Source organism: Leuciscus leuciscus (genome assembly GCF_965113295.1).
Source record: "Leuciscus leuciscus genome assembly, chromosome: 20".
In the NCBI taxonomy this organism is placed as follows: domain Eukaryota; kingdom Metazoa; phylum Chordata; class Actinopteri; order Cypriniformes; family Leuciscidae; genus Leuciscus; species Leuciscus leuciscus.
Window position 1 is genome coordinate 36,113,015 of NC_138744.1, and position 16,894 is coordinate 36,129,908.

General features: G+C 34.3%; 2 protein-coding genes across 2 annotated transcripts in view; one reads left to right on the plus strand and one right to left on the minus strand.

The window, feature by feature from the left end:
* iglon5 (IgLON family member 5) overlaps positions 1-16,894 on the minus strand; it is a 409,655-nt gene that overhangs the window by 172,675 nt on the left and 220,086 nt on the right. The gene's annotated exons all lie outside the window — the stretch shown is intronic.
* LOC309483992 (free fatty acid receptor 3) lies at positions 2,304-8,370 on the plus strand. The gene is made up of 2 exons (XM_082150122.1): positions 2,304-2,580; positions 5,414-8,370. The coding sequence occupies exon 2, from the start codon at positions 5,479-5,481 to the stop codon at positions 6,454-6,456; it is 978 nt and encodes a 325-aa protein (XP_082006248.1). The 5' UTR covers positions 2,304-2,580; positions 5,414-5,478; the 3' UTR covers positions 6,457-8,370.

A 16,894-nucleotide genomic window follows, 5' to 3' on the forward strand; every position in this document is an offset into this window, starting at 1 on the left:
TCAGTCATTTTAAGGGCAGCACAAACACTTTTTTTAAACAATTGTGGCTACATTAAAGGTGTTGTAAGTGATGTTAGCCATATTGCTGACTTCCAGACTAAACAGTCCACATTTCACCCTCATAAGCAAACCCGAAAAATTACTGACTCGACTGGCAGAAAGTGCCTCAAAGTCCTCTGATTGGCTAAACAATAATGACACATCACCATCACTTTCAGTCAAGGTCCGTGATTAATCAAGACACCCGTTTCAGTGATGCATGCCGCACATTTAACCAAACCATCAAGTTAAAATATATATATTTAAGAAAACAAGACTGAGCTATTCTGTTTAAACAGGCATATGAGGTCTGACCAGATGTACAAACTCTGGAAAAAAATTTAAATAATAAAAAGTCAGTGCATGGCTGCATGCTGTTTTTACATCGTTCTAGTTTGAAGGACAGAAAAATGCATGGCATTGTTAGACATGCATATGTGTAACCCTAAATCATGATAAATGTTCAACGTAATATTTACGCCTTGCTAGAAAATAAATTCTCAGCAAGTGGTTGTCACAAAAGACATTATCACTCGTCTGCTCGCTGGTAGATGTTATTGTCAGTGGATGTATATCAGACATGTGCAGACGTCGCTATAATTCACACGAGTCAATAGGCTTTAGTGAGCCTCCCTCGTCACAACATTCCTTGTCTCTTTCCGATGACGACAATTGCTTTTTTAATACATGATTAACTTGATTTGTATTGTACAGTACAATTATCATCCATCTCTCTCTTTTTTTGGCATGCAACTACCTTTTTTTTATTTTTTTTATTATTCTTTGGTACTGAAGTGAGAGGTTGGAAAAAGAGTAAAGCACAAGGAGCTTCCCGAGGAGAAAAAGAGCAGGCGCAATCCCATGAAACTGGCCAAAAAGTGGAGTGTGTATGTGATGTGTGGAGGCAGCGTCCCACAACGACCCTGGGTTTACGAAGGTATGTTTACAAAAGAATTTTAAGTAATTTTTTGTTCATTATTCAGCAGTTAAAAATGTAGAAATGTATCTGTTTCAGGCCTTTTGGTGTTTAAAATAAATTAAAGATAATCTGGTGAATGATGACATTTATGTGTCTAATCAAATGATGTTTTCTGATGATTTCATCAATGCATTAGGAATGAATGATGATGCATCGTCATCTCTTCTCTATAGCTGAACTCTGACCAGCTGGGATGAGCTATATTTAATTTAGTGTTCAAGTTTGCTGACTCAATCCTTCCCAATATAGCTAACAATGAATGAGGGAACTAGTGGGTGTTTTTAGATCCAGCTCTAAATGAATCACTTATTGTTATGCAATAACATTTTTTTTGCTATATAAGTGTTTTGCATGTGATTGTGAAAGGACTGAATTTCCTACTTTAGGGGGATTCCATGCTGACATCCGGGAATTTCCATGATTTTAGCAACTGAATAGAGGATAGACCTGAAAGACTTGTTGATAGTGAACTTCTGCTATATTCCATTGAACCTGGACAATTGAGATTTCCAAATTCCTACTTGGAACAGTGCAATTGAACACAGAAAAGGCTGATTTCACCAAGATGGCGAAGTATATCGTCACGCAAACATGGTGGCACCCAGGGAGATTGTTATAGCCGATGATAAATGTTCACTTTTAAGCAATAAAACTACCCCGATCAGACAGAGCCGATTGCAAACGTTTGCAGAGCCAGGAGTGTAAAACGCTGTAAACGATCCTCTGGTGATGATAATCATTCACCTGTAGAATAAATGCTTGCATTGAATTGTTTATCCGTCACAGTTTGGTTGCTAGGAGACGTCTTTGTTTACATTCGAACACCTGCAAAACTAACATCACCTGTATTGCTGATTTGAAGCAACATACACACTTAGAGAAAAAAATGGTTCAATGGGGTTCTTCTAAATAGAACCCAAGGATTCTTGACTTTTGGAACCTTTATTTTTAAGAGTGTAGTAGAACCTTTCAGTGAACAAATTCTTAAAAAGAACCGTTTTCTTAGTGTGAAGAACATTCTAGTAATCTGAAGAACTTTTTCAAAGAACCTTTTGTGAATCAGAACGGTTCCATGGACGTTGAAGGTTCTTTATGGAGCCAATAAAACATTTCAGGCAGGAATATCCCACATCCAACTTTAGATCGAATACAGCATTATTCCCAGCCTTATCTTATTTAAAACGCATTCGATGAGTGTTATTTGCCTCGATGCCTAGTGTTAAAGTGAAGGAGAGGCCAGACTGATTCATTACTCCCAGTGACACTCACATATGCAAGCGCACACCTATCATCTTTAAACACATCTCCCACACACCCTGGAGGAGTATAAATCCCGATAAGACTGCATAGATGTGCACACATACAGCGCCAGAGACTGCGTGAGGAACACGCCGGGTCGGATCCAGTCCTCATTTATTAATTTTCCCTTATCAGTGTCCAATATTGAAAATGGAAAGCAAACAGCTGGTGCGGAAGTTGTCAGCATACAGACCATAGTCACTATTGAAAAGCAAGAGAGAGTCAATAGAGAAGCACAGCCGAGAGGTCTACTTTGCTCTGCGGTGAGTTCGTCTTTTTTTGTCTTAACTTAAAAGCAGGGATCATTTTCAGTTGTTCCCTTATTGCGTGATTGTCACTTTTTGATGCTTGCGTAACTGTTTTGCTTTCTTCATGAACTATGTTTTAATGCTTCCTGTAGATTTGGTAGCAGTGTGTCATTATTTGTGAGGATAATCTCTAGGAAATCTGTGTAATGCAATGTAATTTAAACAAAGTAAAACATGTTGAACTTTAAATCATCATATTCAGCTAAATATTTAGGCTATGCAAGGAATAGGGGGTTTGTTGATCTTTTGGCTGAGTTTTCTGTGGGCGCAGATTCCTTTTGGGCCTGGTCGTCATATCCAATAGTTTTATAGAGCCTAGTTATTGTTTTACAGTTCTTATACTGACACAGTGAGCTGTGTTTACGTCCGGGTGTCAAATCTTGCTCCTGGAGGTGTACTGTTTTGTGATCCTAATTAAACACACCTGAAACTGCTAATAAAAGTCTTCAGGATTCCTGGAAACTTGCAGGCAAGTGTGTTGGAGCTAAACTGAGAAAGATATTGGTCATACAGAAGAAGGTCCTACTCCTGATCGAAGTTACCGACTGGTTCATTTAAACTGCATTAACCCACAGATCTTTATATAAAGTTGGATATATATATATATATATACATACATACAGTACACTCATGTTAAGCACTAGATAGGCTACTGCATAGTAAATCTCAACTGCCTGGATTATGATATTCTCACTCAGCACTTTATATATATATTCAGGAGTGAGAGTTCATTAATATGCACGTGAGAGTTCATTAATATGGGGTGACAATGGCGAATGCAAAAAGTTTTATATTACGCTTGAGCAAGAAGGAGAAAAAGAGCCTACTTCACTTTTCCACGAGGAGACAGAGAGTGAAGCGGCACCTGAGGATTCCCATTTCCAGGACACGCATATTTCTGAAACTGGACTGTAGTAGTGAGACTTCCACGACACAAATCGGCACAATACCAAATGACTTTGTCTCATTATAACAGCGGAAACAACTTATTTATTAATTTAGGGTCATAGAGATAAGAGTAAGACGTCATTCAAAACTGTAAATGGTCTGTTTTTATTTATGCACAATCACAATAAAAACAAATCATTGTGCTTTTGTAAAATAAAGAAAACAAACAAGATGCCGTTTTCTACAGTCCCGGTTTTCTTTCCGTGAAGTTTGTGGAGCGCGTCACGAAAATGACCGAAACTCAGTGTATAGGCTACTATCAAGCTCTTGCATGCCATCTGAACTCTTGTTTTAGGTTGGTGCGTAGATCGTCTCTTCTTCTTCTGCTTTTTTTCCTGGCGGTTAGCAAACAGCATTGCATTACAGCATGCCCCCTTCTGGATCGGAGTGTGGATCAGCTGTGACTGACTGTATTCATCATCTGACTGTATGCACCGAACCGTGACGTCTGTACCTTGATGGTTCGGGAGGAAAGCATGTACCGTTACACCCCATATATATACAGTATACTCATATAGGGTGATGTATAATATAGTAAATTTCAATTTCGGTGAAATATAGCAAGTCTCAACAGCTTGATAGTTAATTTAGTCGCAAAATATATCCACCATATATATATATATATATATAGTACACTTAATTTTACTACAGTACATACAGTATAGTTACGTAGGGCGATATTTATCTGAAAGATTAATGGTCTGGCATCGACTAATGAAAATCGTCCAGCTCGAGGGGCGGCACCAAGCATGCATTTGAAAATCTCACGCAATTGGATAACACTACGACCAATCACAACAAGCCCCATACGCTTCGCTACCAGCAGAGCTCACTGGTAGATTAGACTCTCACCGTATCCGGTCGGCAAAACAGCAAAAACGTCCTTCTTGCAAAGGAACGATTCGAGTGCCGTCTTCTGTTCCTCTTTTAGATAAAAAGCCAAGTCTAACTCGTTCATTGTAGCGGCCAAAGCCGTTTCAAACAACTGCTGTTTATCCATAGCCATCTTGCAATGTTTACTAATGACTTCGACGTCACAGCGCTGTCGTCATCTCGCCTCTGGCCCGCCTATATCAGATAACCCAATGTGATTGGTGCAGCTCGGATACAAGGGCATATTTAATGAGCATCATTACTCGATGCCAGAGTAAACTCGCTGAGCAAATTCAACTTGTGCTCTCGCGAGAACTGTGGATTACCAGGGTAATATATACTAGGCTATAGCTCTCTCTTTATATAAAGTTGGGTATATAAGTATGACCAAATGTATCAGCATACATACAGTATACCAACACATTCTCACCCCAAATCGTCACTTTCAACCATGCTTCAATATCCGACGCACAAAGCACCCTTTAGCGTCCATATGTGACGTTTCGGTTATGGGTAGGTTTAGGCGTCATGTAACTGACGCTTTCGAAAGTTCGTCAATATCCGACGCACAAAGCACCCTTTAGCGTCCATATGTGACGCTTCGGTTATGGGTAGGTTTAGGTATGTGGTAGGGTTATGCGTCTCATATGGACGCTAAAGGGTGCTTTGTGCGTCGGATATTGAAGCATGGTTGAAAGTGACGAAAAAGTGACGTTTTGGGTATGAGAACGGGTTGAGTATACTTGCGAATGGGCGATATATACTTTATATCAAATCTCAGCTGCTTGATTACTTGCATCGTAAATGTAAACTATATTATCGCCCAGCTCTGATCTGTTAAATGTGACATTAAGATATTATAAACATTAACATCATGATTTTCTGCTTCTTTGAAACAATGTATTTTGTGTAAAGCACTATACAAATAAGTTTGACTTTAAACTTCACATTTTTAATTACACTTTAGGACTGAAACATCCAGCTCGACACTGAGGCCTCCTTCTCCCATGGACCGTATGGAACAGAGCAACCATGCAAGTCTGTGATTATCATCTGTGTCTCACCGTCTACATCTTCACCTTCATCACCGGCTTCCCGGCCAACGTCTTGGCCTTCTACACGCTGAGCCGCAAAGTCTGGAGGAAACCGTCTCCCATCGACATCCTCCTCCTCAACCTCACCATCTCAGACTTGCTTTTCCTCATCTTTTTGCCCTTTAAAATGCAAGAAGTGGCCAATAAAATGGAATGGAATATTGACTACTTTCTCTGTCCACTGTCTGGCTTTTTCTTCTACATGACCATCTACAACAGTACCTTTGTCTTGACCGCGGTGAGCGTGGAGCGCTATCTTGGCGTGGCGTTCCCGATCCAGCACTCCCTAAGGAGAAGACCCATATATGCCGTGCTCGCCAGCATCTTCATGTGGGTGTTTTCCATCCTTCACCTCAGCATCGTCTACATCGTGCCCTACTACAACCCGTCCGGGACGGTCCCGCCATCCCGTAACGTCTGCTACGAGGGATTCACCGACGCTCAGCTGGAGATCCTCCTGCCCGTGCGTTTGGAGTTGTGCATCGTTCTCTTCTGCGTTCCCTTCGTTATTTGCAGCTTCTGCTACATAAACTTCATCCGCATCCTCTCAAGGCTGCCGCACATTGGCCGGCGGAGAAAGTTGAGAGCGATCGGATTGGCTTTGGGGACGTTGTTGGTGTTTGCGCTCTGTTTTGGACCCTACAACGTCTCCCATGTTGTTGGCTTCATAACAAAGAAAAACCCATTTTGGAGAGACAAAGCTCTTCTTCTCAGCACGTTTAATGCCTGCTTGGACCCGTTTATTTTTTACTTCACCTCCGCGGCCTTTAGAAACACACTTAGTGCAGTGGTGAGGGGCATTTGGGGTAGAAGCTGGTGCCAATTCCCACGAATCCTATGGATCTCCAAGAAGAAACCTCCTGAAACAGAGAAAGACAGCCTCCCGAAACCACAGGAGGTCACAAACGCACTTTGACCAACAGTTTTATTTAGGCCAGTGGAATTATTTTTGTACACAAATACATGCTGGGTAAACATTGCTCTTCTTCCTGGTAAAATGACGGAGGCGACGTAGAATCCGAAAACAGCACGACTCACGTGTAGAGTGTTATCTAAGTAGGAAAAGGAAAACACGGTGGCTAAACTTGTGTGTACATAAAGGGACTGAATTGTGTGTCGGCAAACAGAGGATAAACTTCCTTTTGTACATAGAGTGTTTATTCATCCGAAGTGTGAGCTCATCCTAATAACAAACGTGTCATCATTGACTTTATTCAGTATAAACAGAACGCAGTATGAGGACATTGATCACTGGGATGAAGGAGCCAGATTCGCCAGCCATATGAAGGTCACCAGAAGAGCAGCACTCAAACAATGTCACGGAAATATTTGAAAGGGTTTTCACCTCTGAGGTTTATGCTTGTCTGGGAACTGACGATGTGGTTTTCTGATGGTTTGTGATACGTGTTTGATCGAAGGTGCAGATTTTCAGTGTCCAGGAAGTGTCAACATGTACACCACAGAAATGAATGATGAAATGAGTGATGAACTCTTGTTCAAGGTTCAGTGTGGTTCTAGGGTTCTTGACTCAATTTTAAAGAACCCTTGCTTCGATATAAGGAGAAATTATTGTTTCATGTTTAATGGGTTATTGCAATTATACCCCCCCCCCCCCCCCCCCAATGAAATTGATTCATTTTAAAATTTAATCAAAATGAGAAATTAATTAAAACTAAAGTCATTCATTAAAATTAAATCCATAAAATGCACTTCTGAAAGGTTCTATGAAGCATAGAACCTTTAAGGTTCTATATAGAACTTTTTCTTCTAAGAGTGTAGAAATGAAGAAATCAAGCTCAGTTAATTATTCCCGACTGATTTAAATGCGAAGTGTCTTTATTTTGATGGAAAACTGTGGTTACACTTTTGATAGTCTACTTTAGACATTCTCCTAACTATAAGTAACTTTGCAACTACATGTCACCTAGACTGTTAATACTCTAATGACTGCTAGTTGACATGTAGTTGCAAAGTTGCTTATAGGTAGTAAAATGTCTAAAGTGGACCATCTAAATTATATTTTGATGCTTCTCAACAGATATTCTACCGACTATAAGTAACTTTATGACTACATGTCAACTTATTCTACTAACCTGAACCCTAACCTAACAGTCTACTAATACTCTAATGAGAGTTAGTTGACATGTAGTTGCAAAGTCACTTATAGTTAGTAGAATGTCAGAAGTGGACCATCTAAATTAAGTTGTTTGTTTAAAAGCATTTTTATTATTTTTGCAGTTCCACTTGTCGCCACTAGTGGCACAAAACACACACTTCACCTTTAAATGCATTATGTATATGTGTAAATAAAAAATTTAAATGTATTATTGTACATATTGATGAAAACCAGGTTCTCTTAAGAGCCTGTAAGAAGTGTCATTAAATAAAACATTGTTCGTAAGATCAGAGGTTGGAATCATCTGGAGTATTTCTTCATCCTGGCTTTAATAAAAAGTTTATGGCATATTTCCTCTCGGCCGTAATAACTATTAACCACTAAACTTGCTTCACTGTTATAAACCCGACAAATATTTGCAGACGGTTATTGTCTTTGACTCCCGAGCCAGGCAGGAGTGTATATGTTCAGATGCAGGAGCACATGTGGGAAACGCTTGGCTTAGTTCCTTATGAGCATCATTCAGGAAACGTGTTGATATAAACAGTTATTGCTCTAGTTTGGAGGCGATTTCTGTAATAATAAACAGCGAGGTGGAAGGACGCTTGACTCGTCACATATACACACGTGCTCTGGTTTTCTCTCATTTCAGGTCAGCTAGTTTCACAATAACCAGACGTTTGACTTTTGACTGTCGACATCAATTCTGGCCAATATTAGAGCTCATTCAGACCAACTTATTCAAAATATGCCAGTCTCCACCAACAAATGTGCCTTGGAAATTGAAAGTGTGATCAAAATAAGTATTGATTATTTCACAGACAATATACAATAAAAGCTTCAAACATATTTTGAGTCTTTCAAAGGCTTGAAGCACTTTTAGAGATTTGAACAAATCCAGTTATTTGTTCTTCTTCAATTTTTAGATGTTTCCTACAAATCATCAGGGATCAGATTTAAAAGAATAATAAAATTATCCTTGACCTGCTATTTTTGGCTACACTTTATCTTAAGGTGTCATTGCTACAGTGTAATTATATATTTAAGTACTGAGTAATATTAAGCAACTACATGTACTTACTATAGGGTTAGGGTAGGATTAGGATTTGGTTGAGGGTTAGATGCATGTAATTATGCATAATTTACTGTTATTACTATGGTAAGTGTATGTAATAAGGACACTGTAAAATGCCCTATTTTCTTATTTTCTAACCAAAGAATATTTTGGATAAACCCGTTCGCTTAATGAATAACTGTAAATTTCCTTTTTCATAAAACTTAAAGTTAGTCTTAAAGTTAGGATAACCCCCAACTTGTTGTAAATCCAAAGGTAAGATGTTTACCTTTTAGGTTGTTTGAAATAGCATTACAGCATAACATTAGCAACACATATTGCATATTTTATAATCTAACAAGTAAATTCTAATATGACGGTTAATGCCATTAAAACATTTCACACACTTAAAAACTTATTGCAAGGCGCTTGCTATTTAAAAAGGGTTAAAGGGTTGGTGATTAAAAGTAATATTGACCACGCCAAAGCCTTACAAAAGAAATGAGGATGTCTTGAGAACTTTTCAAGAATTGCACAAGAAGTTCAGGTTATACTTTAAGATAAGGTTTTGTTTGTTAACATTAGTTAATGCATTAGCTAACATTAACAATGAACAATGTTTTTTAAAGCATGTATTATCTTTGTAAATGCACAGTCTAACATAAACATTTACAAACTAACATTAACAAATGTTACCAAATGCAACTTTTTTTTTTTTTTTTTTTTTAAATGCAGAAGTGCAGAAGTGTTGTTCGTTGTTAGTTCACATTAACTAATGTAGTTATGTTAGCAAATTAAACCTTATTGTAAAGTGTTACAGCAATTCTGAAGTTAAAAACTTTCTTTTGATGATTATCCTCAATCTGGCTCTAGAATATAAGTGAGCACACCTTGAAGTTATAAAAAGTGTCAAACATCTAATTTTACAGACACAAAATGTTTTCTCTGTGCAACTTGGATCTCCTGCACCAGTTCTGTTTAAGACATCTAATTTTCTTAACGTTTCTGCATCGCACAAGATTCATAATGCTGTCAACTTTATTTCAGGATCCAACCACTATACATCATATAAACGATTTCCATTTTCCATCAGCTCCATTACCTGTCCACCTGCAGTAATAAATACTCTCCGCCCAGCAAATGACTGCAATTCAAGAAGACTCAAGCTTCTTAAAAAAAGAAAGAAAAAGAAAGTGTGTGTGAGTGTGTGTGTGGGTCTCTCAGGAGCTGAAGAGATGAATTACAGTTTCATGGAACAATGATTTTCCATGAGTCATCACAGGTTAAAACAGAAACACACAAAAAAATATAATAAACTACAATATATATACAGTTACTGTGAAATAAAATGGGACGCAATGTCTTCGTCTTACTGTCCGACCTATAGTGATATCCGCATTATAAAAGTATAATGTTGTGTCTACACCGGATACATACAGTGTTTAACTCTTTTGTTCCCATTATAACCATTAAAGTTGTCTTAGGTGATCTGTTAGATCAGGGATCCACAAACTCTTTTAGCCAGCCGAACCCTTTCGACATAAAATATTAATTTGATATGCCCCATGATATAATTATTATTTCAATAATTTAAAAACACATTTGCATAATAATCACTGTTCTCTGATATTTGTGGTCACATGAAATGCATGGTAAACAAATACGTCAAATAATATTTTTTAGTAAATGTTTTATTTGTATTGTTTTTATTTTAGAATGATTTATTATTAAAACAATTCATTATTATTATTAGTTTCGAATTGTACGTAAATGCTTATTACATGAAATATACATATAAATAATTATAATAATTAAATAATAATTAAAACATTATATAATTAAAATTATTATATTTATACATTTTTAATTATTATGTGCATATAATTATAACATTTTATGTATTTATATTATTAGTTATAAATAATTACACAGACTATATATATATATATATATAATGATAATTATTTATTATTACAATTAGCATTATATATATACATACATACATATACATATATATATATATATATAAATGAAAAAAATTCTAATTATTTTATTTTGATTTATTTATTTATAAATTATGTATTATTATATTATTGTTTATAAATAATTAAACACACATATATAACTTTTTATTTTTTAAATTATTATTGCCATTCTTTTTTTAATAGCCTATGAATTAATTTTTAGCATTTTTTATATATAAAACTATTGAATTAGCTATAAATATAAAATTATTGTTTAATTATTATTTATTTTGATGTATAAATATGTAATAAATATTTAAAAATTGAATAACTAAATCAAAATAAATAATTAAATAATAAATAAATATATTCATATGCAATTAAAATTATTGTTATATTTCTAAATTAGTTCTATCAAAATCGATTAATCACGATTAATCGCATCGAACATAAAAGTCTGTTTATATGTGTGTGTATAATATATAAAGGTGAGGTTATGATTTCATTATTCCCCCCATTATAGTGCATGAGACATCAGTGAGTCACGACATGTATTTCCTACGACAGTGACGTCGATATGCAGTTGTGTTATGAGGGTCAAACTCTTTCTGTGTGGATGTGGGATCTGGGATTTGCCATCCCGTCACTGACAGACTCAGGAAGACATGAGATGTCCGGAGGAGTGTTTTGTCGGCAGGATGACATTCAGCAGACTCGATTCAGTGTTTATTAGAGAGAAGAACCCGTAGAGGAGTGTTCTGGAGCAAGCCGAAGATAAACACACACCCACAGACAGCGGGAAACTGCAGAAGTCCAGCATCCTCCACCTCTTATGTAACTGTTAATTAAACATCTGGGCTAATTTGATGATGCGTTCAGCAGTGCTCTTTCTCTCGGCTCCACTGTTTACCATATTTAAATCCAGTTCCCCTCACGAGCTCACGATCTCCAGAGATGTTGGGGAATTGTAAATACGGCGTGATGTGCATTCAAGTGATTTTGGTTGGAATAAAATTGGGCAAATTTCTTTCACTTCCCAATCCCAACAATAGCAGGAAGCTTTTTAACACTATAGGATAATGAAGAGCATGTGTAACTGATGCGTTATCGCTCTCCTGCAGCCACAGAGAATGATGGGAAATACTATAAAGAACATATTTATTCAAACTTCACTGTCTGTACAGTTTGACATGATTCATTGCATTTATCAGACAAGTGCACAAAAATCATTCTCACATGAAATGAAGGTAGAATCAAAATCGAACTTTTTTTTTTTTTTAAGAAAGAAATGAAAATGTCTATTCCGCAAGAATGCATTACATTTATCATGAGACATGAATCATAATGTTACAAAATAATTATATTTCCATTAATAAATACATGCTGTTCTTTTGAATTTTCTATTATGTATCACAAAAATTAAGCAGAACATTGATAATAATAGTCAAAAAAAAATTCTTGAGCATCAAATCATCATATTAGAATGATTTCTGAAGGATCATGTGACACTGACGACTGGATAATGATGCTGAACATTCAGCTTTGATCACAGGAATAAATTACACTTTACTGTATATTCACATAGACAACAGCTGTTTTACATTGTAATAATATAATTTTTTTTTTTTACTGTATTCTGATCAAATAAATGCTTCTGAGCGCTTACATAGACCTTACAGTCTTGCAAATAATAAACATAGAAACTGTTTGTTTGAAGCTATGAGCTCTTCTGTAATATTCAAAGAAATGAAAATGGGTATTACGAAACTGAAATGTTTATATGCCATTTGCTTTTGCAATATTGATGCTATTTGGTGTTTTTTTGTGTGTTTTTTTGTTGCCTTTTTATGTACCATATTATTTATTATATATATTTTTTCTAATCCAAATTATTTTATTTTGATTTATTTATTTATAAATAATGTATTATTATATTATTATTTATAAATAATTAAACACACACATATATAATAACTTATTTCTTTTTTAATTATTATTGTAATTATTTTTTTAATAGCCTATGAATTCTAAGCATTTTTTTATATATGTAAAACTATTAAATTAGCTATAAATATAAAATAACTGTTTAGTTATTCTTTATTTTGATTTAATTATGTAATAAATATTTTAAAATGTAATAATTCAATAAAAATAAATAATTAATTAATAATAAAATATATTCATATGCAATTAAAATTATTATTATATTTATAAATGGGTGCTATCAAAATCGATTAATCGCATCTAACATAAAAGTCTGTTTATATAATATATGTGTGCGTATAATATATAAAGGTGAGGTTATGATTTTATAATTATAGTGCATGAGACATGCCATTTGCTTTTGCAATATAATAAACAATTGAGGCTGTTTGGTGTTTTTCTTTCTTTTTGCCTTTTTATGCACCATGATGAGATGAGATGAAAGAAATGCTTGGAGAGCAGATCTGACACAGGTCAGAGGTCACACCTGCAGCAGCATCATCACCCGCATCATCACCCGCATCATCACTGTCACTGACCTGACGGTAAATCAGTCTGACGGAAACGCTCGTGGTTTTGCTGAATGAAGCAATAAGATCCACGTCCATTCAGGCCAGAGTTTCTGTGTCGTTTCACTTCCTCTGTTGGGTCAGCCTGGATTGTGCCGGGTATCATCAGTTTCTGTCAAAATAGAGAACTAAAAGCCATTTAGTGGGTTTTATTTTTGATGATGGTCGCTTTGAGGTTCAACCTTCCTGTTTACACCATATTACGGTATACACACTGTCGATATATAGTTCATTTTGGCTGCTGGGAAAAACAGTGTGTATACATCAGACATGTACACTGAAAAAAAAAATATATATATGATCAATAAGTTAAGACAACACATGTTTTTACATTGCTTGAACTCATCAAAATAAGTTAGGCAATTTTCGACTTTTTTAATAAGTTATACAAGATTCAACACATTTTTTTTTAAGTCAGTTGAATGTAATTTAAGTTGAAATGACTTAAACATCCAAACTGTTAGATAAGACCCCTCTGACCTAAAATATTTAAAGTAAATATTTACTTAATTAAACCTGAGATTATAAATATTTAACATGCTTACAGTTCTCTGATGTTGCTTAATGTCACATGCAGGTAAATAAAATAAAATAAAAATATTTTATTGAGTTTTATTTGGATTGTTTTCATTTGTAAATTAATTATTATTAATTATTATTAATTAATATAATTAATATGTACGTATGTACATACCAATAAAACATATTTTTTTAAATGCATAGTTTAAATTTGTATATGATTTTATTATTACTGATTAATTAATTATATTAAAATTACTATAAATATTAAATTCATTGTTATATGGATTATTAACAATCCAAATAAAGTGCTTTATTTTGAGTTTTATTTTTAAACGATTTATTATTTAAATTAATTATTTATTAATGATTATTGTTGATTAATTAATTATATTTGTACATGGTATAATTATTAAATTAAATATAGATATTAAATTAATTGTTATATGTATTATTATCAATCCCAAAAACTTTTAATTTTTAATTTTTGTATTATTTATTATTGAATATTGTTGATTAATTAATTATATCTGTACATAATACAATGTTTATATTTATTCAATTAAACATAAATGTTACATTAATTAATTGCTATATGTATTATTAATTTAATGTATTTTTAAAATGATTTATTATTATTGTTGATTAATTCATTATAATACATAATATAATTATTAAATTGAATATAAATGTTACATTAATTGTTAAATGGATTAAGAGTTATATTTATTAATTATTATGCATTTGTATTATTATTAAATTAAATATAACTATTACAATTATTATATTATTTAATTAAATAATAATCAACTCGCATATTTCAGTTTGGGAAACATATTTATAGACACCCAAAATCTTAATATTAAAATAAGAAAGATTTTTCTCAGCATCTCGTTTAAAGGTGTGGTATAATGCCCTTTTCACAAGATGTAAAATAAGTCTCTGATGTCCCGAGTGTGTGTATGAAGTTTTAGCTCAAAATATCGCACAGATATTTTTATATAGCATGTTAAAATTGTCACTTTTTGAGGGTGAGCAAAACACGCAGTTTTGTGTCTGTTCCTTTAAATGCAAATGAGCTGCTGCTCCCGGCACAGAGGGCGGAGCTTCAAGAGCTGGTGTTCTTTTACCTCACACAGACATGCACTGAAAATTTCAAAAACTTTTAGCCTTTTATGTGCAAACCGTAGTCAGACAATGATGGAGAGACTCGAGAAGAAGTGACAACATGTAGAAGCAACAGGACATTTCTGAATGGTTAGTTGATTCATTTATTTAGCTGATGTGTAGTTATCTTCTACTCATTGATTAGCATATTCTGTCTTGATAATCTATAAATCGAGTTCAGGGGGCGGGGTTTATGTAAATTCTAGGGTTGGTGATGTCACTAACCCGGGAGGAATGTGGTGTAGTCTCTACCAGCCGTTTGTTGTAGTCCTTAAAAAATGATTTCTTTAAAAGAAAATCTTCTTTTGCTTTGAACTTTGAGTGTTGTAACTTTGCAGATGTTGTTTATGATCAAACAGCAACATTACACAATGTTAGCTAAAGTTAGAAAAGTGAAACCATAATCAACCACCCCTTTAATCAAGATGTAGCAGGAATTTCTTAATGGTTCACACAGAATATATCTAATGCTTCACTGTTTCCATGTCCAGGTGTTCGTATTGAAGTCTTTCCTCTGAAGAACACAGACAGGACGTAAAATGTCACCGAAGCAAGTCTGTTTCTGTAATGAGCCATTCCCTGCAAACTAGAAAATGCCAGTGTCTGCCAGCTTTCTTCTCAACAAATGATGTGTGGACGTAAATACATCTAAGGCTGAAGGCTTGTTCCAAGAAGGATGACTTTTCATGAAATTACAGTCATTAAAAACAAGATGAATTGTGTAACTGTTCAACCAAGTAGCTGAAAGTTTATCGCCAGTGAAAACTTATCCATGTCATTATAGTGCAGGCATTGACATTAACCAAAAAGTTATTTTATTTGACTCAAGTTGTTAATTGCAATATATAAAGTTAACTTTTAAACTATTTAAACTGGACTTATAAACCTTAAATTCTGAAAGTGGCACATTTATTTCTGTTGGCTATTTGACCTTGTTGACCCAAATCTGAATAACCCATGCATTTAAATAAAGTCGATAAAATGTATTTCAACAAATATATTTGAATTGAATGTCATGAACATATAGGCTTTTGAACATAATTGGACAATTTTATGCTCATGCAATATTATTCCTAAATGTCTGCTTGCAATAGAAATAAAGATGGTATCAGGAAACGACTGAAGCTGATGTGAAAAATGCAAATAACCCTTTACTTCGAGGAAAAGATAAAAACAGAAGAAAGAAGGAGGAAAAAACGACATGGACAGTGAAAATAACTCTCTTTTGAAGAATCACTTGCTGAAATAAAACAGTACAACAGCATTTATAGAAACACAACAGAATTATTGGAGGTTAAAACACTTTCTTATGATATGTTGAGCGATAACAATAACAATAGTTCTAAAAATTCACACCACAACTATAACGATAACGGCACAGAGGAACATGATATGTTGGAATCACTTAAAGAACGATTTTATTTTCCTGATGAACTATAAAAGCATTGACAGCCAATCAGAATCCTGCTTTAACGAGCTCGACCATTTAAAGCACAAACTGCAGAGAGCTTATAATAAACAGAACATCATCTAATAATCTTTGTTTTATATATATAATGGTTTCATTATGAGTTTCTTTCTTCTGCTGAACACAAAGGAAGATATTTTGAAGATTGTCAGTAATCAGACAGTTGACTAGCCATTGACTTCCAGAGTGTTTTTTTCCTACTATGGAAGTCAATGTCATCTGATTACTAACAATCTTTAAAATATATTTTTTCATACATTCATACAGGTTTGAAACAACTTCAGGGCGAGTAAATGATGACAGAATTTACATTTTTAAGTGAACTATTCCTTTAATATCATATTTTTAAATATGATGGTTTCATTATAAATATGGCGATTATCTCTAAGGTGGACACCCAACTTAATATATGATATTTACCATCTGAATCTAATAATGTCATGTCAACAAATGGAAAAGTCAGCCACTGTTTATTAGAATGTTAATTATTGTGCCTTTTAACACAAATACCATT

Excerpts from the sequence above, each read along its gene's own strand:
- LOC309483992 (XM_082150122.1), top strand. The coding sequence starts at position 5,479 with ATGCAAGTCTGTGATTATCATCTGTGTCTCACCGTCTACATCTTCACC.